At 50.1% G+C, this 25,568-nt stretch overlaps 1 protein-coding gene across 4 annotated transcripts in view; it reads left to right on the top strand.

Annotated features, from left to right (window-relative positions):
- The window catches only part of PDP2 (pyruvate dehyrogenase phosphatase catalytic subunit 2), a 94,910-nt gene that overhangs the window by 40,780 nt on the left and 28,562 nt on the right, over positions 1-25,568 (top strand). For 3 of the 4 annotated variants that reach the window (XM_029608235.1, XM_029608234.1, XM_029608233.1), the window contains one exon: positions 10,234-12,890. The exons of the other annotated variant lie outside the window; for it this stretch is intronic. In XM_029608235.1, coding sequence (XP_029464095.1) covers positions 10,298-11,896 — 1,599 coding nt within the window. In that variant the 5' untranslated portion in view covers positions 10,234-10,297 and the 3' untranslated portion in view covers positions 11,897-12,890. Of the gene's footprint in view, positions 1-10,233; positions 12,891-25,568 lie in introns of those variants that run through there. 4 annotated transcript variants of the gene reach the window in all.

Here is a 25,568-nt window from a genome sequence, read left to right as displayed (position 1 = left end):
CAAGCCTTAGGCCTATGAACTACATGTTTTAGACTACAGGCCAAACAAGAAAGTTGCCATGGTTAAGAGCAAATTATTCTCCCTGAAAGCATTTGATCTCTCCTTAAAGGATGAAAGGATATTTATATTACAGATCACAAATGAGACTTGCTTCTCCCTTATCTGCATTTTATAAGTCACTCATATAGTACAAATGCAATTTTAAAACACAAACATTTACAGACCCTGGGGTTTTTTTGTTTTGTTTGTTTGTTTTTTTTAGCATAAGCTCTAATAAAGCAGTAGATTCCTAGCTGGTGGAGAGGGGACATAGTTGGAAAGAAACCCAATGGTATGCTGTGGAAACAAGGAAAGGTGGGGACAGGGGGTTAAGCAAATTCAGAGTTATATAAAATAGTTTCCTAATATTTGGGTGGTGAGGTGTTTACAATAGATGTAGGGCTGTTCCTTTTAATGGGATGCTGGGAACAAAAGTGAGTGCACCAGACAGTGAGCTGAGAAGTCTATTTGTTTTAGCACCATCTTCAGCAAAAGCAATGCATACAGGTCTAAATGGGCATTTTAAAACAATTACTATTAATAAGCTTATATGAAAAGTGGGGTGAGATTTCTCTTCTAATCAACCAAAATATACAGTATAATATTTTACATTTTATGACAATCTTGTGGCTGATAGTAAGTAGGAAGATCTTATGTTGGCATAGTCATATTTTCCTACTGCTTTTAGGATTCCAGCTGAATCAGGACTGATTTTCTACTGAGGCAGTGGTTCCATAGCCTTCATTACAGCTACCTAGAGTGTCCAGTTTTAGTTGTTGCCACTTCCTGCCAGACCCCAGTATATATATGAACTCTTGAGTCTGGCCACCTAGGTGTTGCCATTGGAGCTGCCATCTTGTGTAGCACAAATAGATATCTAAGAAGGATCCCCTATAGTTTGGGTTCTTTGTAGCTTGCTTGATGCCATTTATTAGACCAACACTTAAGAATGCTTTCATTTGTGAACCTTCAAATCCATAAGGGTGCCTTATTCACATGTTGGATAGATTGAGTCTGGTTCTTCAATGTCTGCTTTTGCTTTAGCTAATAAAACTACATATTTTTAAATACAAAGTATTATATATTGAGAAACTTAATCTGTTAATATTGTCACGATCACGGCTCACTGGTCTATAGTTACCTGGATCGCCCCTGGAGCCTTTTTTAAATATTGGGGTTACATTGGCCACCCTCCAGTCTTCAGGTACAATGGATGATTTTAATGATAGGTTACAAAGTTTAACTAATAGATCAGAAATTTCATTTTTGAGTTCCTTCAGAACCCTAGGATGCATACCATCCGGTCCAGGTGATTTGCTACTCTTTAGTTTGTCAATCTGGCCTACTACATCTTCCAGGTTCACAGTGATTTCGTTCAGTTTGTCTGACTCATCACCCCTGAAAACCATCTCCGGAACTGGTATCTCCCCAACATCCTCATTTGTAAGCCTCTAGTCAGAGTGCCAGGCCTAGTCCCGGCACTCCCAAACAGTACACAGAAAAAGGTCTTTATCACAAAAGGGTTTAATATGGTCCTGTAGCCTCACCGGCTGCCGCCCATATAGTAATGCATGGTTGTCTTAGCTTGCTCAAGCCTAAACGCTTAGGTTCGCCTAAACCAGCCAGAATTAAACAGCATTTAAAACAACAATTCCTTTCCAACCTTTCTCAACCCTCCTTGTACAAACACAGTGTTTGCCCATCCCCCAACCTCCTGGTTATTCCACCTCCATAGAACAACAGCTGGAGCTTTCCTCTCCCCAGCTTACCTCCATCTCCTCCTCCCCTGACTCTGCGTAGCTGGGCTTTTGTGGCCAGTTCCACCACGCTGGCATGCCCTCTTCCTCTGCTTCCATGGACTCTGCTGAGTCATAGGCATCAGTCCCTATTTCCTCCACCTGTTCCTGCTCACTCTCCAGCCAGGGATCAGGTGCCAGTTCAGGGAACCTGGGAAGTGTAGTTCTCGCCACCCTCTGGTGTCTAGGTTTGGCATTAGCTGTGACTGTTTTCCTATGTCCTAGCCTTTTCTGCCCCGGGCCAGATTGCACTGCATCACACCCCTCCCCCCTTTTAAAAACTCTGAAACTCCTCACCCGAGATCCAGTGTCCTCCCCTAACCGGGAAAGGAAGTCGGCGTTCACATGCTCCCTGCCGGCTCTATGTCTAACCTCGAAGCGATATGCTTGGAGGGTAAGATACCATCTGGTTAAGCGGGCATTGGACTCTTTCATCACGTGCAACCACTTCAGTGGTGCATGGTCTGTCACCAACACGAAGGGGCGTCCGGCGAGGTAGTATTTTAATGATTCTATAGCCCACTTAACAGCCAAACATTCTTTCTCGATGGTTGCATATTTTTCTTCGTGCGGATGGAGCCGCCGGCTAAGGTATAGGACAGGATGTTCTTCCCCTTTGTCCACTTGGGAGAGAACTGCCCCCAACCCGCTCCCCGAGGCATCTGTCTGTAGCAGGAACGGTAGTGTAAAGTCAACCGCCTTCAACACGGGGTCTTGGCACAAGGCCTGTTTAAGCCTGTCAAACCTCTCTACCTCCAGTGTTCCCCACCGCAACTTGTTTGGGGTCCCTTTCCTTAACATATCATTCAAAGGGGTGGCCAGATCTGCAAAATGTGGTATGAAACGTCGATAGTATCCAATTAAACCTAAAAAGGCTCGGAGATGCTTCTGGGTCTCGGGCAGAGGGTAGTCTCTGATGCACTTAACCTTATCCAGCAATGGCTTCACCACCCCTCTACCCACCAGATGTCCTAGGTATTTAACCTCCCGTTGGGCAATCCGACACTTAGCTGGGTTGGCAGTCAACCCGGCGTCTCTGAGGGATTGCAGTACCGCTCTTACTCTTGTCAGATGTGATTCCCAGTCAGTGGAGTAGATAACAACGTCGTCCATGTAGGCCGCTGTATACCCTATATGGGGACGTAGCACCAGATTCAGGAGGCGCTGACAAGTAGCGGCAGCTCCCTGTAGTCCAAAAGGCATGCGCATGAACTGGAATAACCTCACTGGGGTGGCGAATGCGGTTTTCTCTCGAGATGACCTTCCCAAAGGAATCTGCCAATACCCTTTGGTCACGTCTAGTGTGGTTAAATACTGAGCCCGGCCTAGTCTCTCCACTAGCTCGTCAACCCGTGGCATGGGGTAAGCGTCGAAAGTAGAGATAGCATTAACCAATCGGAAATCTATGCAAAAACATAGGGTTCCATCTGGCTTAGGCACTAGGACAATGGGACTACACCAGGCGCTGCTGGACTCTTCGATGACTCCCAGTTGCAACATTTCTTCCACCTGCCTCCTAACTTCCTCCTGCATGGCTTCTGGCAGGCGATAAGGCCCCCTCCTAACTACCTGTCCCGGCGGTGTTATCTCATGGGTGATTAGCGTGGTTTGCCCCGGCATCGGGGAGAACACGTCTTCGGCCTGTTTAACTATTTTCTGTATTTGAGCTCTTTGCCTGGGAGTTAGCTCCTCTCCTATTTGGACCTCGTCCTTTCGACTTAGTTCCCCTACTTGCGGACCTAGATCCACCTCTTCTTCGGATATTGTATCCGTGGCCATACCTTGCCTTTCTATCCAGGGTTTTAGCAAATTGACGTGGTATACCTGGGGGCGTTTAAGACCTACCTTAACCTGATAGTTTAGGGGCCCTAGGCGCCTTAATATTGTTCCCGGACCCTTCCACTTGGCCAACAGCTTATTGAGTGACGTAGGCACCAATATTAGGACCTGATCTCCATCTTGAAACTCCCGGATCCTAGCCTCCCGATCGTAATAGGTCTTCTGCCTTTCCTGAGCTTGTTTAAGATTTTCCCTAGCCAATCCCAGGGCCGTCTCAGCATGCTGTCTCATACCCTCATTGTAACTTATGATATCTTGGGGTTCCGCCTCTGCCCCTGTCCACTGCTCCTGGATGACATCAAGCAGGCCCCGGGGTTGCCTCCCAAAAATGAGTTCAAAAGGGGAAAACCCCCGTGGAAGCTTGGGGCACTTCCCGGGAGGCAAACAGCAGGAATGGGATGAGGCGATCCCAATTACTGGCATCCTCTTCTAGACAACGGTGCATCATGGCCTTCAGGGGCACATTTAAAACTAATCGGAGAAAGTTCTTTTTTACTCAACGCACAATTAAACTCTGGAATTTGTTGCCAGAGAATGTGGTTAGTGCAGTTAGTATAGCTGTGTTTAAAAAAGGATTGGATAAGTTCTTGGAGGGGAAGTCCATTACCTGCTATTAAGTTCACTTAGAGAATAGCTACTGCCATTAGCAATGGTTACATGGAATAGACTTAGTTTTTGGGTACTTGCCAGGTTCTTATGGCCTGGATTGGCCACTGTTGGAAACAGGATGCTGGGCTTGATGGACCCTTGGTCTGACCCAGTATGGCATTTTCTTATGTTCTTATGTTCTTATTTCGCTCCACTAACCCATCTGTCTGGGGATGGTACGCTGATGTTCATACATGCTTAATGCCGAACTGGGCCCATAGGTCTGCTAACTCTCGTAACATAAAATTTGTCCCTCTGTCTGTCAATAGCTCACGGGGAAAACCGAACTGGCAGAAAATAGTTACCAACTCGGGGGCTACCACCTTTGCTCCTATAGACCGCAAAGGAACAGCCCATGGAAACCTTGTGGCGTAATCTAATACGACTAAAATGTATTGATGACCCCTTTTACTTCTCTCCAATGGCCCAATTACATCCACCGCTACCGGTCCATAGGCTCTTGTACTATCGGCAAGGGTACCAACGGTGCTTTCGAGGGGGCTCTTGGGGAGACCAACTGACAGTTGGGGCAAGACCTGCAAAACTTCTTAACTGAGCAGTAGATACCCGGCCAGAAGAATCGCCGCTTGATTCTGGCTAAGGTACTATGTACGCCTAAGTGCCCGGCCAGGGGATGGTCATGCACCAGTGCCATGACTTCTTGCTGAAACCGTAGGGGCACCAATAATTGTTTATGCGGTTCCTGTCCCTGCAGCCCCTCTTCTACCCTATAAAGCAAGCCCGTCTGGACCATAAAATAGGGGTACTCCATAGACTCTTTATTAGCAAGCTGTAGTCCAGACAGTTTAGCCTTTTCCCATGCTACCTTCAAGGCTGGGTCCTTAACCTGCTCATCTCTAAATTCAGGGAACCGATCTAGCAAGGTGCCTACCATTTCTTTAGTGGACCCCCCCGTCCCTACCTTCCTCCGGGTCAGCCTGTCCCCTCTTCTTCTTTCTCTCCGCTCGGGGCTTACGACTTACCCCGGGAGCTTCCACCACTTCCCCCTCCTCAAAGGGAAAAATCTCTCCTAGGGGAGGCTCGTGCTCTCGTTCCTCTTGTGTCTGGGCTTGAGCCCTTGTGGTTACAAATGTTTGCCTGCCCCTCAATACCTCAGCGAGGTGCTTCCATTCTCTACCTAAAATGAGGGGCACGGGCAATCCCTCCACTATGGCTACCTCCACAATGTCTTCATGGGTTCTCCAACAGATCGTTACCTCCTGTACCGGGTACCTAACAGCTGTACCGTATCACCACCTCCCCTTTTTGGGTTTGGGACATCTTAACCCCCAAAGCTAAAGCCATTTTCTTGGAAAGCAGTGCCTGATTAGTGCCTGTGTCTATTAAGGCCTGCACCGGCTGTCCGTTGACCGTAACCTGTTGAAAGTACGGATTCGAATCCCCATGGACTGCCCCACCCCTTCGCTCCGGGGGGGCGGGCATAGGCCACTGCTAAGCATGGACATTCTCTTTTGAAATGCCCTACTTCTCCGCAACTGAAACATTGCCATCGGGCCAACTTTTACACTTGACTCCCTGCCTTGGCCCTTCTCTTCCTGTGGTCCGCCTCTACCGGGCACCTGCAGTGAACCTCTCCGGTTCCTTGTAACTCCTAGGTTCTCTTCTTTACTCGGGCCCAGGCTCTTAGACCCTTTCTCTTTATTGGAGAGGGCGCCGCCTCCCATAGCGGCTTCGGCCTCCAGGTACCTCTCTGTGTTTACTATCGCCCTCTCGAGCCCGCTCGCTCCCTGGCGAATCACCCAGTTCCTTATCGGAGGTGGTGGTGCCCTGATATATTGTTCCAGCACTACCAGCTCCATAAGCTTAGTCACAGTTTTCCCTTCTGGTTCTAGCCATCTATAGGCCAGGTCCTGGGGTCTGTCCTTCGGCTGTAAACAGGTTTCCCTGAATTGCTGCCGGTACCAGTCCTGGGTGATGCCCAATCTGTCCAAAATGGCTGTCTTCAGCAAGGTATAGTTCAGGGCCTGCTCCGGGGCCAAAGCCCTATAGGCAGCTTGGGCCTCACCCGTTAAACAAGGGGCTAACCTGGCTGACCATTGTTCTCGGGGCCAACCCACCACACTAGCCACACGCTCAAACGTGACAAGGAAGGCTTCTGGGTCATCCCCTGGTCCCATCTTCTCCAAGTGGATACCGTGCATGGGGTCCGTCCGGCCTACTCCGCCAGCCCCTGCCGTCGGGTGTGGGGTACCTGCTGTTCCAGTAGCCTGCTGGGCCGCCCAGAGTTGTGTAACCTTGCGCTGTTCCTCCAACATCTGGATCAGCGGGAGCTGTTGTTGCTGCTGATGTTCCATCATGCGCTGAATCAGCTGCTGCATGGCCTCTTGTGGCTGCTGCATTTGTGTCGCCATCCATTTCAGCACATTCTCAGATGCCTGGAAACAACAAGAAAACACCAAGTGCAGCCGTACAACACCAGCCCCCCTGTGGCTAGCTTGGAGTTTCACTTCTCACTTCCCACCCCTTAGCTCTGGACGCTTACCAGAGCGTTTTTGAAGGAGTTAATAAACTTTTTTGAAGGAGTTAATAAACATTTATTTATTTATTTATTTCGGATTTTTATATACCGACATTCTCAATACAAGTATCGAATCAGGTCGGTTTACATATAACAAAACTTTCGCACAAAAGGCGTTACATGGAACAGCGTTTCTTAACATATAACGTATAACATATTGCATTTAGCATATAACCTATAACATATGGATATTAATAATAGATTAAATTAAATATTGCATAGATAATAATAATAATAGTAGTAACATGTGGATAAAGGTGAACCTGTAGATATAGTATACTTGGATTTTCAGAAGGCGTTTGACAAAGTTGCTCATGAGAGGCTTCTAGGAAAAGTAAAAAGTCATGGGATAGGTGGCGATGTCCTTTCGTGGATTGCAAACTGGCTAAAAGACAGGAAACAGAGAGTAGGATTAAATGGGCAATTTTCTCAGTGGAAGGGAGTGGACAGTGGAGTGCCTCAGGGATCTGTATTGGGACCCTTACTTTTCAATATATTTATAAATGATCTGGAAAGAAATACGACGAGTGAGATAATCAAATTTGCAGATGACACAAAATTGTTCAGAGTAGTTAAATCACAAGCAGATTGTGATACATTGCAGGAAGACCTTGTGAGACTGGAAAATTGGGCATCCAAATGGCAGATGAAATTTAATGTGGATAAGTGCAAGGTGATGCATATAGGGAAAAATAACCCATGCTATAATTACACAATGTTGGGTTCCATATTAGGTGCTACAACCCAAGAAAGAGATCTAGGTGTCATAGTGGATAACACATTGAAATCGTCGGTACAGTGTGCTGCGGCAGTCAAAAAAGCAAACAGAATGTTGGGAATTATTAGAAAGGGAATGGTGAATAAAACGGAAAATGTCATAATGCCTCTGTATCGCTCCATGGTGAGACCGCACCTTGAATACTGTGTACAATTCTGGTCGCCGCATCTCAAAAAAGATATAATTGCGATGGAGAAGGTACAGAGAAGAGTTACCAAAATAAGGGGAATGGAACAACTCTCCTATGAGGAAAGACTAAAGAGGTTAGGACTTTTCAGCTTGGAGAAGAGACGACTGAGGGGGGATATGAGAGAGGTGTTTAAAATCTTGAGAGGTCTAGAACGGGTAGATGTAAATCGGTTATTTACTCTTTCGGATAGTAGAAAGACTAGGGGGCACTCCATGAAGTTAGCATGGGGCACATTTAAAACTAATCGGAGAAAGTTCTTTTTTACTCAACGCACAATTAGACTCTGGAATTTGTTGCCGGAGGATGTGGTTAGTGCAGTTAATATAGCTGTGTTTAAAAAAGGATTGGATAAGTTCTTGGAGGAGAAGTCCATTACCTGCTATTAAGTTCACTTAGAGAATAGCCACTGCCATTAGCAATGGTTACATGGAATAGACTTATTTTTTGGGTACTTGCCAGGTTCTTATGGCCTGGATCGGCCACTGTTGGAAACAGGATGCTGGGCTTGATGGACCCTTGGTCTGACCCAGTATGGCATTTTCTTATGTTCTTAGGTAACAGCTTTTTTTTTTTTTTTTCTTCTACTCTCTTTCCTGGCCTCAGAGAGCAATCCAGTTCAGACACCCTCCTGCACCTTTACCTTCAGTCGATTAGCAGGAGCATAGGTCTTTAAGCGCTGGGTCCACTCTTCGTTCAGCGAGTTCCACACGATCCCACTGCTGCCACCATGTGTCACGATCACACCCCTCCGCTCAGCAGTCCGTGAGGGCTTTGCTGGGCTTCAGGGATCCCTGTCCACTCGCACAGCTCCAGCACACCGCTGCTAGGGACTACTCCAAACCTCTAGTCAGAGTGCCAGGCCTAGTCCTGGCACTCCCAAACAGTACACAGAAAAAGGTCTTTATCACAAAAGGGTTTAATATGGTCCTGTAGCCTCACCAGCTGCCGCCCATATAGTAATGCATGGTTGTCTTAGCTTGCCCAAGCCTAAACGCTTAGGTTCGCCTAAACCAGCCAGAATTAAACAGCATTTAAAACAACAATTCCTTTCCAACCTTTCTCAACCCTCCTTGTACAAACACAGTGTTTGCCCATCCCCCAACCTCCTGGTTATTCCACCTCCATAGAGGAACAGCTGGAGCTTTCCTCTCCCCAGCTTACCTCCATCTCCTCCTCCCCTGACTCTGCATAGCTGGGCTTTTGTGGCCAGTTCCACCACGCTGGCACGCTCTCTTCCTCTGCTTCCTGGACTCTGCTGAGTCATAGGCATCAGTCCCTATTTCCTCCACCTGTTCCTGCTCACTCTCCAGCCAGGGATCAGGTGCCGGTTCAGGGAACCTGGGAAGTGTAGTTCTCGCCGCCCTCCTGCTCCATAGGTTTGGCATTAGCTGTGACTGTTTTCCTACGTCCTAGCCTTTTCTGCCCCGGGCCAGGTTGTACTGCATCACAATATTAATGGTGCTTATAACCCAGAAAGAGAAGACCGAATGTAAAACCATGATCTCAAGAGATTCATTGTGGACTGCCAAAGGTAGAGATTAACAATCCTTAATCATGGGGAGGTGGGTTGAGAAAGTGAGGAAAAGTTTTTTATGCATGAGAGTAAATCTCCATAAGATAGATCCAAGTATCCCCTAAGCAGCTTTTACACCCCCATTACATTGGAGTAGATGTGAAAAGTGAATGGGTAGGGACGTGTACAAGGGTAATGACAGTTTCAGGAACAATTGATGATACATTTGAAAACTGCTGGGAAAGAGAGAGATCCTGAGGAAAATAGCAAAAAAAAAAACCCCCCCAAAAAACAATAGGACAACAAGAAAGATTCCTTAAAGGCACAGTCTTCAAAGTATTTGTGGGCCTAAGGATCTCTGCACCCCTTTTAGGCAGGGGGTGGGGGGGAATTATGCAATTCATAACATCTGCAGTTTGGGAGTCCCTTTTCTCTGGGCGAGTTCCATCATCTGACACTGCTTCTATTTTTGGAAAGTGCAGTCTTTGCAGCTTAACACTCACTTAGAACTCCCCTGCTCCATACTTTCCTTATCCAGGACAGAGGATTGGATGTGCATGCCTATGGCCGTCCTTTAAGATTATGCAGAGCACACAGCTTCAGCCCACTACAGCAGCTGAACTGCTTCTGGGCATCCCCGCTCCTTAAAGCCTGCATCACTCAACTGCCATGCAGGCTAATGTGCAGGAACTAGCTCCAGGCACAAACTGAGGTGTAAGGGGAAAGGAGATCATGGGAATGTCTTGTCAGATATTTAGTCTTGCTGGATATTGCCTTTATAGTCTTTATAGCTGGTGTACAGCCCATTGAAGATATTTTTATTTGCACCAGATTTTAAGGAAATTTGAAAATTTATATAGAAACTTAACAGAGCCCATCTTTTTCTTTCAGGTTTTTAGAAGTCTTCCGTGCACGTGAAGGAACAGCCAAAAACTCATCAGCATTTTGAATTCTTATGATGTCAAGTACTGTATCCTGCTGGGTTTTAAATTCTGCAAGAAATGGTTTTGTTACACTGCAAGGGAAGAGACGCTGGTACTCTGGATATATCACAGTCCGAAACAGGATGGCGTTTTCCAGGCCACCATGTACACCAATTCTGCTAGATTATGCAGGAACAGAAAAAGTTCTTCCTATAAAGAAAGCCTTCAGACACACCTCCACGGAAGAAGACTTCCATTTTCAATTGGCTCCATCACATATAAACTATCTCTTGAGGGCTAACGAGCAGTCCTACAAAATCCCTGAGTTTGATGGAAGAAATTCCAGTTCAATTTTGAAGTTTGAAAGCAACCAGTTAGGAGCAAACACTCCCAATGAGGACCGTAGAAGTGTGGCTACCTGTTTGCAGACCAAAGGGCTGCTCTTTGGTGTCTTTGATGGTCACGCGGGACATGCCTGTGCTCAGTCAATAAGTGAAAGGCTCTTCTATTACATTGCCATTTCTCTAATGCCTCAGCAAATGTTAGAAGAGGTTGAGTTTGCTATGGAGCATATGAAACCTGTGTTGCCAATTCTACAGTGGCACAAACATCGAAATGATTACACCTATAGAGAAGTAGCTTCACTCTATGTGGACCACCTTCGGGTTTATTGGCAGGAGCTAATAGAGCTTGATAATGAGATGGGACTGAGTGTAGAGGATGCTCTGGCTTATTCGTTCAAGAAGCTAGACTCTGATATCTCACTAGAAGGGCAAGTTCCCATGAAGAATGACTTGATTAGAAATCTTGCCCTTCAGGTTGCTTTCTCGGGGGCAACTGCTTGTGTTGCCCATATTGACAACATTCACTTGCATGTAGCCAATGCTGGGGACTGCCGTGCGATCTTAGGGGTTCAGGAAGAAGATGGAACATGGTCTTCTCTTCCTCTCACCCAAGACCACAATACCCTTAATGACATGGAACTTTTAAGGTTACGAGGCGAACACCCCAAATCAGAAGAGCAAACTGTAGTAGTAGATAACAGACTTCTGGGAATTTTGATGCCTGTAAGAGCATTTGGAGATGTCCGCTTCAAATGGAGTAAAGAACTGCAGCAAAGCATCTTGGAAAATGCTTGCGATATTGAGGCTCTGAATATTTATCAGTATACCCCTCAAAACTATCATACACCTCCATATTTAACTGCTGAGCCTGAGATAAGGTATCATAAATTACGGTCTCAAGACAAATTTCTTGTGATTGCTTCTGATGGGCTGTGGGATATGCTGGATAACGAAGAAGTTATTAGATTGGTAGCAGAACATCTTTCGAGCATTAACCTGGAGGAGCTGGAACCGGAATTGACTATCGAGAAACGAAGCCTAGGCTACATGCAGAACCTGTTGCTGAAGAGGAGGGCCCGAGGGGTCCAGACCTATGACCAGAATAGAGCTACCCATCTGATAAGGCATGCCTTGGGAAATAACAAACATGGTGCCATCGAGCAAGAGAAGCTTTCAGCAATGTTGAGTTTACCTGATGACTTGGCGAGAATGTACAGAGATGACATTACGGTCACCGTGATTTACTTTAATTCTAATAATGTTGAAATGTACAGCAAAGAAAAATAAGGCATAGTGATTTTTTTCATCAGTCTTTTCAGGGTTTATCCAAAGTGCTGTATTTCTCACAAAAGTCAAGCATTAAGTTCAAGTAGTAGAGAAGGCAATATTCAAAGGCATTTAGCCAGATATCTCACAAAGAGCCAAATTTTAACAGTGCCACTGCTTACCTGGCTAAAAATTAGCTGAATACACAATGAGTGTTTCAGGGGCGTTCTAGGCTGAGAAACTCATCTGGCTGAGTAGGATTTTTGTCTGCCTATCTGTGCTGTGGAGCAGGGCTGAAGTTATCCAGGAACATGTTCTGGATAATTTTAGCCTTAACCAGCTATATTCAAAAGAATATAGACTGTATAAAAAAAAAAAAGTGGTGCACCTGATTCCCAGCCTCCCACTCAATGCAAAAATAAAATGTCTTGTCTGGCCAGACATCTCCAGTTAGGAAAACTTTGAAATCGATGCCCCATCCTACGAACCCCTTTCTGCGCTGAGATCATGGTTCACACCGACCTATCATACCTTTATTTTTAAATCATATCTTGAGTGAGGTGGGGGGAGGCACTTTATTTTCATAACGTTTTATGTTCTATGTAATCGCCACTCGCGACAGTTCTGTTACACTGTAAACCGGTATGATCTGTATACTTTACAGGAATGTCGGTATATAAGAATTCAAAATAAATAAATACATTGAGTGGAGAGGGCTGGAAATTGGGCTGACAGGCCCGCATGCCACTTTTTTTTTTTTTTTTTTTTTTAAAGACCATCACTATTTAACAGACTTGTGTTTTTTTAAATTTAAATATAGCCAGTTAGGTTTAATGTTATCTGATAGCTTTATTCTGGGATATTCAATGTGATATTTATCCTGGTGAATATCCAAGATAATTAATCTGACTAACTTTAGCTGGATAAGTTAGCTGCTGTTTAGTCTTTTTGAATATCGACCGAAGTGTCCACAAACTGTCTGGACATGGAATTAAAATTGTCTCCTCTAAAAATATCCAACAGCACTGGAAGCATAACTCCTGATTTACTGTCAGTGGAATAATACATTGCTGCTGCCCTTTGGTCATGCAGTTAATACTGTAGCCAATGAGATTTGATTTATCAGCAAGTGCAGTGTTGAAGTCACTTTACACCAGTGATGGTGGCGACGTGGACACACTTGTGATTTCTGCAGTATAAACTCAACAGGGGCATCTGTATCTGATTCTTGCTCCCATGCAAAAATTGATCCAGTATTGCACCCAGTATTTTTCCTATTCTAAGTACTGAAGTAGAAAGCTTTTTCTTGCTTGGGAGGGAGTACTTGCTCACTTATACCCTGTATAAAGCCCTGCTTAACCTGTATATCTTAACAGTAGACAAATTAATGTTAACATGTTTCGCTCTGCTGGAAAAAGCTTTACATATTTCTAGTTTTAGGGAACCTGTTACTGCCTGAGGCTTGGGGTTGGGTACAGTCTGTTATGGTTGAGTGGTGTTAGGGTGGATCCTTGGGTACTGTGGCAGATGACCATGCGCACGGGGAGGAGCCACAGTACTGGGCTAGACTCAGAATGCACTAACACAAGATTAGTTCTTTATTATACAGCTTGAAGAGTTCCACCAGAGATGGCAGTAGTGAGGCAGTCTGGTAATAGCAGTCTCAGGGACCTCTGCAGAGGCAGCCCTTCTCACCGAGGCATGGACAGCAGGCCCTCGAGGAGCGAGTACCTGTTCCCTGTAAGGCACCTGAAATAAAGCAGAGGGGCCCCTGAGGAGCAGTTACCCAGGCTAGCAGTTACCCCGAAGGGCAGAGAGAGAGCTTTCAGCGGCAGAGTAGCGTAGACAGGAATGGATTCGAGTCCTTGCTAACTCAACGAGCTAGCAAATTAGAATAGGTTATATACCCGGATGGCGTGACGTCAGCAAAGGGGAACGCCCCCGAGGTTGGAATAAACACTTGGGTGGTTCGCGCACACCCTAGTAGGTACCTAGGAGGAGCATGGCGGGAGGCTACACCATAGCTGTTGCGGGGACGCCGGAGAGGTTGGCTTGTAAACGCGGCAGCAGCCATCTTTCCTAGGTAAGCGGGAGGAGCTGTGAACAAGGTGAGGCAAACGGGGCGAAGCCATCTAGCACCGACGGATGCAACACAGTCAGTGCTGAAGAGAGAGAACCCTGGGTAACTATTGTTCCCTGTACGTACCAGGATCAGTTCAGACCGTGGGTTATGTCCCCCGTCCAGCAGATGGAGTTAGAGCAAACTTCGGAGGGTGCTGGCATATAAGGGTGCTGGCACCCTCTCCAGAATCCCAGTATCTCTCTGACTCCAGCAGATGCGAGTAGGGGAACTCTGTGTTCCCCCTGTGTGGTGGACATTTCCCACATTTTCTCTTTCTTATTTTTTCTCAGGTTGGATCAAGTTAGGAACAGCACTTTCGCAGTGTTAGTAAAAAAAAAAAAAAAACAAATAAAAAAAAAACAGTGAAAGTTACAATTCTCTGTTACTTTACCGGGCTCCTTGAAGCCCTATCTCCTTGCCAGCAGGGCTGTTTTACCAGTCTTTTCCTTCTCTCCCCTCTGTCTCGGGGGTAAGTTGTTATTTTTTATCCTGTGGGGGTTTTCTTTCTCCGGTGCAGGTCGTCGTTTGCTGGTGGAGCAGGGGGTGGATGCTGGTGGGGCCGGCCCCGCTAAGTGACATTCCCTGGGGCCAATGCACAGGGAAGTGTCATTCCCCTGCTGCTCCCGCCGGGGGGGCTTCTGAGTAGAGCGGAGGCGGTCTCCTTTCCCGCTCCTCCCTCGGCGCGTCTCGGCGTCGAATTTTCCTGCGCTTGCCGCTCTTTCCCCCCAGGCCCACTGTTCCGCCGGCGGTGGCCCGGGGCCGGGAGGATCGCGAGAGGGGCTCTGATGTAGGTGTCTCCCTGGTGGGGAGAGCAGCCCCGCACTCCAGGCGATCTCGCCACCGCTTCCCGCCGAGCGCCGCGATCCTCGAGGGATGGCCCCGTCCCCCTCCGGGGGCAGCGGCGGCCATTTTGGACTTGGAAGAGAGCTCGTTCTCAGACACAGAGGGAGCTCCGGAGGACCTTGCAGGCTCGTCGCTGCCGTCCCTTCACCAGGGTCTCGCGCTGCCCTCTGTGGACCCTCCAGGGGACCCCCCCGCGCCCCATCCCGGGCCCCCCTACCTTCTCAGCCGAATTTGTTGTGCTTATGCACACGGCTTATTTGCAGGCTACTCAGCAACCGGGGGGCCCGGTCTCGACTCCATCTCCCTGCAAGGTCCCTCGCCTAGCGGACGCGGCGGGCGCAACCCCGGGACCCTCGGGGGGGGGGGGCCCAGGGTGCATCTTGCCCTACCCCTGGGGGGGGGAGGAGGGGCTCCGCTCCCGGACCCGGGGGGAGACCTGCCCTTGCCTTCGGCTGACTACCCTTTCTCGTCCTTTCACCTGGACTGCGATGACCCCCGCTTTCTCCGGATCTTTCGCAAGGAAGAGCTCATGGACCTCATCCCCCATGTCCTGCAGGAGTTGGACCTTGATCCTCCAGCTGAGCCTCAGGGCCCCCGGCTCCCACCGTTGCCTCTGCCAGTAAGAAGGGGGACCCGTTACTGGCGGGCCTGCGTCCCCTGGCTTGGACTTTTCCAATTCACGATGCCTTTCTACAGCTTCTGGTGTGAGAGTGGGACACCCCGGAGGCCTCACTCCGGGTCGGTAGGGCAATGGACAAGCTTTATCCCCTACCGGGAGATTTCTTGGACCTCCTCAAGGTCCCGAAGGTGGACTCTGCGGTCTCAGCGGTCACGAAAAGGACCACGATCCCGGTCACAGGAGGCACCGTGCTCCGTGACCTGCAGGACAGAAAGCTGGAAGTTTGCCTCAAGAAGGTCTTCGAGGTTGCAGCGCTGGGAGTACGGGCAGCGATCTGTTGCTCCCTCACTCAGAGAGCTGGACTCCGTTGGGTCCAGCAGCTCCTCACCTCACAGCAATTGCCTCCGGAGGAGGCGGCCCAGGCAGATCGGCTGGAATCCGTCATGGCCTACGGAGCAGACGCCCTTCACGACTTGCTGTGCGTCCTGGCGAGGACCATGGCCTCTGCAGTCTCGGCCAGACGCCTCTTGTGGCTTCGCAACTGGGCGGCGGATTCCTCCTCCAAATCCAGCCTGGGTGCTCTCCCTTTCAAAGGCAGGTTCCTGTTCGGTGAAGATCTGGACCAGATTATCAAATCCCTGGGGGAAAATGTGGTACACCGCCTCCCTGAGGACAGTCAACGGTCGTATCGTCCTCCCTCTTCCTCCAGGAGTCGGCCTCGCACTCAAAGCCGCTACAGGGGCTCCAGGCAGCAGGGGAGTCGGACACCCTCCTCCAGGTCCCAGTCGTGGTCCCGGCCCTTTCGTGGTCGCCGGCCTCCCAGGGAGGCCTCAGCACAAGGTGCCTCCTCCAAGACTCCTCAATGATGCCAGGCCAACCCACTCCCCGTTGCCTCTGATCGGGGGCCGTCTCTCTCTTTTCTACAGGGAGTGGGCCAACATCACCACCGATCAGTGGGTCCTGGATATTCTAAGACAAGGCTACTCGTTGGAGTTTGTTCACACCCCAAGAGACAGGTTCATCTTCTCGCCCTGCAGTTCAAGTCTCAAGCGGCTGGGGGTACAGCAGACCCTAGACAGGCTCCGGGACCTCGGGGCCATCTCGCCCGTCCCCTCCGGAGCGGTGGGCTTGGGTCATTATTCAATCTACTTCGTGGTACCAAAAAAGGACGGCACCTTGAGGTCCAGGATGGGACGAAAGGAAGTAAACAAGGCACTTCGGATATCCCGGTTCCGCATGGAGACTCTGCGTTCTGTCATCGCGGCGGTCCATCAGGGAGAGTTCCTCGCCTCCCTCGATCTCACGGAGGCCTATCTGCACATTCCGATCCTGGCAGCTCATCGGAAGTTCCTTCGCTTCAAGATTCTGAACCAGCACTATCAGTTCCAGGCCCTTCCTTTCGGCCTGGCGACCGCCCCCAGGACCTTCACGAAGATCATGGTGGTAGTGGCGGCCGCCTTGAGGCGGGAAGGGATCCTGGTTCATCCTTACCTGGACGATTGGCTCATCCGGGCGAAGTCCTTCTCGCAGGGGGTGGCCGCAGTTGACAGGGTCGTACATCTCCTCCAGTCCCTCGGATGGGTAGTGAACTTCACCAAGAGCAGTCTCAGGCCCTCCCAGTGCCTAGACTTCCTGGGAGCCCGCTTCAACACAACTCAGGGCAAGGTCTTTCTGCGCCCGGACAAAGCGCAAGCACTTCGGGAACAGGTTCAGCGTTTCGGGGCGCTGTTGGAGCCCACGGCCTGGGATTATCTACAGATCTTGGGATCCATGGCCTTTGCAATAGACCTGGTCCCATGGGCATTCGAGCATCTTCGTCCCCTGCAGGCGGCCCTGCTGTCTCGGTGGAAACCCGTGTCTCGGGACTATCAAGTGGTTCTCCCACTCGCCAGGAACAGCCTACGCTGGTGGTTGGACCCAAGGAACCTGGCCCAAGGCTCCCCCTCGAGACTCCGGATTGGGTGGTAGTCGCCACCGATGCCAGTCTCACCGGTTGGGGAGCAGTCTGCCAACAGAGCTCGGCACAGGGACAGTGGACAAAGGACCAAGCATCCTGGCCCATCAACGTCTGGAGACCAGAGCGGTTCGGCTGGCACTCGAGCATTTTCTCCCTCTCCTACGAAACCGGGCAGTACGAGTCCTTTCGGACAATGCGACCACTGTGGCCTACATCAACCGCCAAGGCAGCACCAGGAGTCGACAAGTGGCCCTCGAGGCCTCTCGCCTGATGGTCTGGGCAGAGCGCTTTCTCACGCGTCTGGCAGCCTCACACATTGCTGGTGTAGACAACATCCAGGCGGACTACTTGAGTCGCCAGACTCTGGATCACGGGGAATGGGCCCTCTCTGGCGCCGCAATGCTACTCATCACCAGGCGCTGGGGGACTCCGGCGATGGATCTCATGGCCACGCTCTCCAACACCAAGGCTCCTCGATTCTTCAATCAAAGAAGGGAACACGGCGCAGAGGGGGTGGATGCCCTGGTGCTCCCCTGGCCGACCCGGATCCTGCTCTACGTCTTTCCACCTTGGCCCCTGGTGGGCAAGGTGCTGAGGAGAATAGAGAATCACCAAGGGACGGTCATCTTGGTGGCTCCGGAGTGGCTGCGGCGCCCGTGGTTCGCAGATCTGCTCAACTTCGTGGTGGACGGGCCCCTTCGCTTCACCCATCTTCCTCTGCTCCTTCATCAGGGACCCGTATTTTCCGACCAGGCAGAACACTTCTGTCTTGCGGCCTGGCTTTTGAAAGGCGGAGACTCCAGGACAAGGGCTGCTCGGTCCCAGTCGTAGACACTCTCCTCAAGGCCCGCAAGGTCTCGACATCGGTCGCTTATGTACGTGTCTGGAAGGTTTTCGAGGTGTGGTGCTCCGCCCACGGATCTCACGCGTCCACGGCCTCGATCGCCCAGATTCTGGCCTTCCTTCAGGATGGGCTCGACAAGGGTCTCGCCTACAATTCTCTGCGGGTACAGGTCTCCGCCCTGGGATCGTTCGTTCGAACCGCGGGACGGCCTGACCTCTCGTCTCATCAGGACATCTCGAGGTTTCTCAGGGGGGCTAAACACTTGCGACCTCCGGTTCGGAATCTCTGTCCCTCGTGGAATCTCAACCTCGTCCTCCGGGTTCTGTCGGGGGCCCCCTTCGAGCCGCTACGACACGCTTCTCTCAAGGATCTCACGCTCAAGGCGGTCTTCTTGGTGGCTATAGGCTCAGCGCATCGTATCTCTGAGCTCCAGGCTCTCTCCTGCAGGGACCCCTTCCTACGCTTTACGGACTCGGGGGGTCTCATTGCGCACGGTCCCCTCCTTTCTACCCAAGGTAGTTTCAGCGTTCCATTTGAATCAGACAGTGGAGCTTCCGTCCTTCCCGGAGGATGCTCCCAGGTCCCTCCGGCACCTGGACGTCAAGCGTACCCTACTTTGTTACCTGGAGGTGACTAAAGACTTCCGGGTCTCCAACCATCTCTTCGTCCTCTGGTCTGGTAACAGGAAAGGCTCCCAGGCTTCGAAGACTACGATAGCGAGGTGGCTCAAGGAGGCGGTGGTTTCGGCGTACATAGGCGCCGGCCGGGCCCCCCCGGCGGAGGTTAAAGCTCACTCGCTGCGTGCCCAGTCGACCTCCTGGGCGGAATCCCATTGCGTTTCAGCTCAAGAAATCTGTCGAGCAGCTACCTGGAAGTCCCTTCACACGTTCTCCAGACACTACCGGCTTCATTTGCCGGACTCCAACTCAGGTTCTCTGGGTGACAGGGTGATCCGAGCAGGGTTCTCAGGGACCCACCCGACTTAGGGAAGCTTTGGTACATCCCACGGTCTGGACTGATCCTGGTACGTACAGGGAAATGAAAATTATTTCTCACCTGCTAATTTTCGTTCCTGTAGTACCAAGGATCAGTCCAGACGACCCCCTGGTTCTTTTTTCAGGATTGGGGGTAACGCCTGCTCGTCCTATCTCTCCAGTCTTCTCTGGTTTTCTCTCTTGGGGTTTGGGCCTCGTTGCTCGTCCTCTATGTTCCCTCTGGGGATGGTTGACAATTCTATTTGCAAGTTACATTCCAGTATTAGTTTTCAACAGTTTCAGTTCTGTTAAGCTTGATCCATCCTTCTCAGTTTTAGCAGCTTTGATATTCTCGATACTGAGGTTCTGGGGAGGGTGCACCAGCTTATATGCCAGTACCCTCCGAAGTTTACTCTGACTCCATCTGCTGGACGGGGGACATAACCCACGGTCTGGACTGATCCTTGGTACTACAGGAACGAAAATTAGCAGGTGAGAAATAATTTTCTTATCGAGAGGCAAAACTGAAGAACGAGGGACCACCGAAAGACACCCATAGTACAACGGCATGAAGTGGTTAACTCTGCAAAGAGCAACGGCGATGCTAAAAAAAACAAAAACAAAACCCCAGGCAAAGAGAGGAAGAGCTGTCTACTGTGCTTTGTTTACATTTAAATGCAAAATATCCCTTTTAGCAGGATGAGCTTTTATTGAAAGTGTTTGTAGTGAAAATAGGCTCAGTGATGCCTTGGTTGACACTGTGAATAGGCATAATAGTGGATAATACTTTAAAATCGTTGGCTCAGAGTGCTGCAGCAGTCAAAAAAAAAGCAAACAATGTTAGGGATTATTAGGAAGGGAATGGTTAATAAATCGGAAAATGTCATAATGCCTCTGTATCGCTCCATGGTAAGACCGCACCTTGAATACTGTGTACAGTTATGGTCGCCGCATCTCAAAAAAGATATAGTTGCAATGGAGAAGGTACAGAGAAGGGCAACCAAAATGATAAAGGGATGGAACAGCTCCCCTATGAGGAAAGACTGAAGAGGTTAGGGCTGTTCAGCTTGGAGAAGAGATGGCTGAGGGGGGTATGATAGAGGTCTTTAAGATCATGAGAGGTCTTGAACGAGTAGATGTGAATCGGTTATTTACACTTTCAAATAATAGAAGGACTAGGGGGTATTCTATGAAGTTAGCAAGTAGCACATTTAAGACTAATTTCCTAGCGTGTAGCAGATGGACTCAAAACAAGTGGGTATAGTGTGCTCGTGCTAGCAGTTGGAGACGGATCTGACGTCAGCACGGGTACATATACCCCCACAGGAAGTGTAGCAATTCAGTAATTTCTGTCTCCAAAGCAGTTTGGAGCTACCTCACGCTCGCTGAGCGTGTTTCCAAATTCTACACAACCAAATTCATAGAAGAAACCTACCTGAAGATGAGCCCCGCACTCCTGCGGTGATACCAGTCGGTCCCTCCCCCAGTTGAGTTCCCTGAGGCGATTTCCGTGGTCCCTCTGAGGTAAGGGCCTCAGTCCGATGGCCGGCTCGCGGCAGGGACCTAGCCCCCGAGTGAGAAGGGCTCGGGCACGGCATAGAGGCAGCCTCGGTCCCGGCGTGGACTTGGTCCCCGAGCGAGACGAGTTCGAGCGCGGCCCAGAGGCAGCGGGTGCACTTCCTTGAGCAATTCCCTTGAACAATTCCTGGGTGGAATTGTTCAAGGGGATTCATGCCTTTGTCACAATGCAGGCTGCTCCCCGAGCGGGTCCATATGTACCGGATGACCTGGCCCCTGGACCCTCAAGGCCTAGGCACGGCCACGTGCCACCCGGAACCCCCACTTATGGGGATTTAGATTGCCCTGAGGAAGACGACGAGTCCCCCGAGGAGGGAGAACTGCCCTCGGGGGTTGAACCATATCGGACCATGAGGCGCTTCTTTTTGAAAGGGGATCTCCCAGGCCTGATCTCTCAATGCCTGTCTGAGCTGGCTATTCCGGGCCACGATGCCCCAAAAGAACCTAGAATGAACCCCCTGTTAGAGGGCCTGCGCCAAACGTCTCACCATTTTCCCCTCCTACAAGTAGCTCAGCAGTTAATCGATCTGGAATGGAATACGCCGGAGGCCTCATTCAAAGGGGGTCGGGCCTTGGCTAGCATGTACCCCTTAGACCCGGCAACCAAGGAGAAGCTGGCGTGCCCCCAGGTAGACGCCATAGTTAGCGCAATTGTGAAGCGCACCACCATTCCGGTGGAGGGGGGGACGGCCCTTAAGGATACACATGACCGGCTCATGGACGCCATTCTGAAACAAGTCTTTGAGGTGGCAGCCATGTCCCTACGAATTGCGACCTGCTGCACCGTGGTGACACGTTCCTGTTTATCACAGGCTAGGAACCACACCCCGGGAGAAGAAATGGAATCAGTTCTCTCGTTCCTCACTGATGCAGCCTCCGACTTATTCCGTACGGCAGCCAAAGGAGTGTCATCCTCAGTGGCGGCCAGGAGACAGCTCTGGCTACGTAATTGGTTCGCCGACTCCTCCTCAAAGACACGCCTCACGAGAATGCCCTTTGAGGGGTCCCTCCTGTTCGGCAGCGACCTTGAGAAACTGGCCAATAAATGGGGCGCCTCCCCATTACCCCGTCTACCAGAAGACTGGTCAAGGAGGACCCAGCGCCCCTTTCCTAGACCATCCAGAGGTAGAACCTCTCAGCGCTTCAACCCTTACAGGACTCGCTACCAAGCACCTCGTTCGCAGGCCAGGAACCAGTCCTTTCGGCCTAAGCACAACAAGAGGGGAACCAGCTCGGGTTCAGGTCCCGGCCGTACCCCACAATGACAATCAGCCGACCCATTCGGGGGTAGCAGCCATAGGGGGCAGGCTATCTCTCTTCTACCGAAGGTGGGTCGAGATTACCTCAGATCAGTGGGTACTCTCCATCATCCGAGAAAGGTATTACCTGGATTTTCTTCGACTCCCGCCGGACAGGTTCGTAGAATCTCCTTGTTCGCCCATCAAGAGGATGGCCCTAGAGCAGGGGTGGGCAATTAATTTTCCCATGGGGCCGCATGAGAAATTGGGATGGTTTTAGAGGGCCGGACTAATATAATTAACTCAGTTCTCAATAGCCCTACTTATGAAAAGACAGCAGTTTACCACCAATGCATGTCCTCTGAGAAAACACAACAAATAAGACCGATACAAACGCTTACATGCTAGCAAAATATCTCATCTCGGTAACAGACACAGAACCGACCTAACATACTCCCAGGATCTGTAGTAATGCACATAAACTAATCCGCACACAGTTACACCTGAATTATGGAATACACTCAAACAGGAGCAACCCTATCTATGAAAAGGCAACACTACAAATATTAAATCAGGTCCTAAAAACCAATACACCTCTTATTAGGAAAACAGAACTAGCAAGCACTATAGATCCCCACACAGAAATAATTGTAAAACTATACTAATAAGCAGAATAAATGTTTCAAAACAGCTATGAACAGAATAACATCCAACAATTAAAAACTTATAAAAGCTATTAAACATTCTCCAAACACCAATAAAATATTTCAAAAAAGCAGACATCACACAATTAAAATGGCAGTCAAGAAAAATAAACTTAAAGCCACCTTTACTTACCCCCTCCAGCAGCTCTCCTACTCCCCTTCCCTGCAGGCCGTGGTACACACCAGAAGCAGCAGTAGAAGCTAAGCTCTATACTTATGGTCCTCTTCCTTAGTGCCCATGTCTCTCACACACACACACCATACCAGTCATGCCCCCATGACCAGTTTCTGTCTCTCACACACCAATCATCTCCCAAACAGTCTTTGGCACACACACACCAGTCACCTTCCTGAACAGTTTCTCTCATGCCATACACACACACAGGCTTCCCACTCCCGTGTTCTACTTACATATATGGTCTTCTCACTCTCATAATCACTTTCTCTGTCTCTCTCTCTCACACACTCACCAGTCTCTCACTCCCATGCTTGTTCTCTCCCCATGCACAGGCTTCTCATTCCCAAAATCACTTTCTTTCTCTCTCACTCACACACACACACACACACACACGTCTCTCACTCCCATGTTCTCTTTCAGATATACAGGCTTCTCCCTCCCATGATGTGTCTCACACACACCCGGGTTTCTTACTCCCATGCTCACTCTTCACATGCACAGGCTTCTCATTCCCATAATCACTTTCTCTCTCTCTCTCTCTCACACACACACACCAGTCACCTGATCTCACTCACACACACACACACACACACACGTCTCTCACTCCCATGTTCTCTTTCAGATATACATGCTTCTCCCTCCCATGCTGTGTCTCACACACACCCAGGTTTCTCACTCATGCTCACTCTCTTCACATGCACAGGCTTCTCATTCCCATAATCACTTTCTCTCTGTTACACACACACCAGTCTCTCTAATTTCCATGCTCACTCTCCACGTGCACAGGCTTCTCATTCCCTGAATCACATTCTCTCACATTCACACACACCAGTCTTTTTCTCTCACACACACAGTCTCCTTACCAAGCAGTCTCTCTCTCTCATGCATGCACACTCACCCAGGTTTCTCAATCCCACAACTCCAGGCTTCTTACGCTCATGCTTTCCCACATACCCAGACTTCTCACTTCCATGCTTTTTCTCTCTCTCTCACACACACACATCAGTCACCTCCCTGACTAATGTCTCACACTCTCACATACACATCAGTCATCTCCCTGAGCAATCACTTTCATTGTCTCTCACATACACACACACACACATCAGCGCTCTGACCAGTTTCTCTCACTCACACACATGCTCTCAATCACACGCAGGCTGGCTGCTTCTCACTCTCTCTTACTCACTTCCTCTCCCCCCCCCCCCCCCCCCCCCCCCCCGAGCACAAATGGGAGCTGCAGCAGCCCCCGCAGGCCAAGAAAGAAGAATCCCATCGGCCGCGGGAGGCTCATGCTGCTGACTCCTTTCTCGATTACCGGCTGCTTTAATTGCTCGGGGACCGACGCTGCAGCCGATGCGGCACGGCTCTTTCTCCTTCCCGCGCACCGCTCCGTGTATCACTTCCTGTTCCAGGTCACGGGAGGGGGGTGCAGGCGCGGGAAGAAGAAAAGGCCAGCCGCGGGTGCCACACTTCTAACACCGCTGCCGTTACCACTGGGCTTGAACGTACTGACAGCCCAGCGGCAACGGCAGTGGGAGAGACCGGGAGCACGCGCCGCGGACCGGCAAAAAACTCCCGCGGACCGGTGGTTGGGGACCCCTGAAAAAAGACCACGAAAGGCGGAACTGTGACATACCGGTATGTAGGAAAGAAACTCGAGCGAAGTCCCTCCCCCCACCGGACGCTGTAAAAAAAAAACAACCAGTTCATTCTCTGCTCCCTCGCTCCCCGATTGGCCAGCAGCAGTTCATTCTCCGCTCCCTCGCTCCCCGATTGGCCAGCAGATCCCTCGCTCCCCGATTGGCCGGCAGCAGTTCATTCTCCGCTCCCTCGCTCCCCGATTGGCCGGCCAATCGGGGAGCGAGGGAGCGGAGAATGAACTGCTGCCTTCCCTCTGCAAGGGAAGGCAGCGTGCCTCATTCCCCGTCTGCTCTCAGCAGTGGGCGGGCCGGATTCAGACCGTAGGCGGGCCGGATTCAGCCCGCGGGCCGCCCCTTGTCCAGGTCTGCCCTAGAGGTTACTTTGCGGAGGCTCCTGTCCCTAAAGGCCATAATCCCAGTGCCTGCAAGGGAGATGAATTCTGGGTATTATTCCATCTATTTCATCGTGCCCAAGAAGGAGGGCACTTTCCGGCCCGTTCTGGACCTCAAGTCCGTCAACAGATACCTACGGGTCCCCAGCTTTCGCATGGAAACTCTGAGGTCTGTCAAGAATTCAGTACAGCCAGGGGAGTTTCTCACATCCCTAGATCTGTCGGAAGCCTACCTGCATATCCCAATCCATCGGGATCATCAGCGCTATTTACGCTTCAAGGTCCTGGACCAACACTTCCAGTTCCGAGCTTTACCTTTTGGGTTAGCCACGCGCCGCGGACCTTTACCAAGGTCATAGTAGTAGTGGCAGCGTCCCTCAGGAAGGAGGGAATCCTCGTCCATCCCTACCTGGACGATTGGCTGATCCGGGCGAAGTCACCAGAGGAGAGCCACCAGGCAACCAACAGAGTTATAGCTCTTCTGGAAAGCCTAGGATGGGTTGTAAACTTGAACAAGAGTTCCCTACAGCCTTCTCAGTCTCTGGAATACCTAGGGGTTCAATTAGACACCCAGGAAGACAAGGTCAGCCTGACCTCCAAAAGG

The sequence above is a fragment of the Rhinatrema bivittatum genome, chromosome 7, assembly GCF_901001135.1.
Source record: "Rhinatrema bivittatum chromosome 7, aRhiBiv1.1, whole genome shotgun sequence".
Lineage (NCBI taxonomy): Eukaryota > Metazoa > Chordata > Amphibia > Gymnophiona > Rhinatrematidae > Rhinatrema > Rhinatrema bivittatum.
Note: the sequence above shows the minus strand (reverse complement) of the source record. Positions and strands in the feature narration are given on the sequence as shown.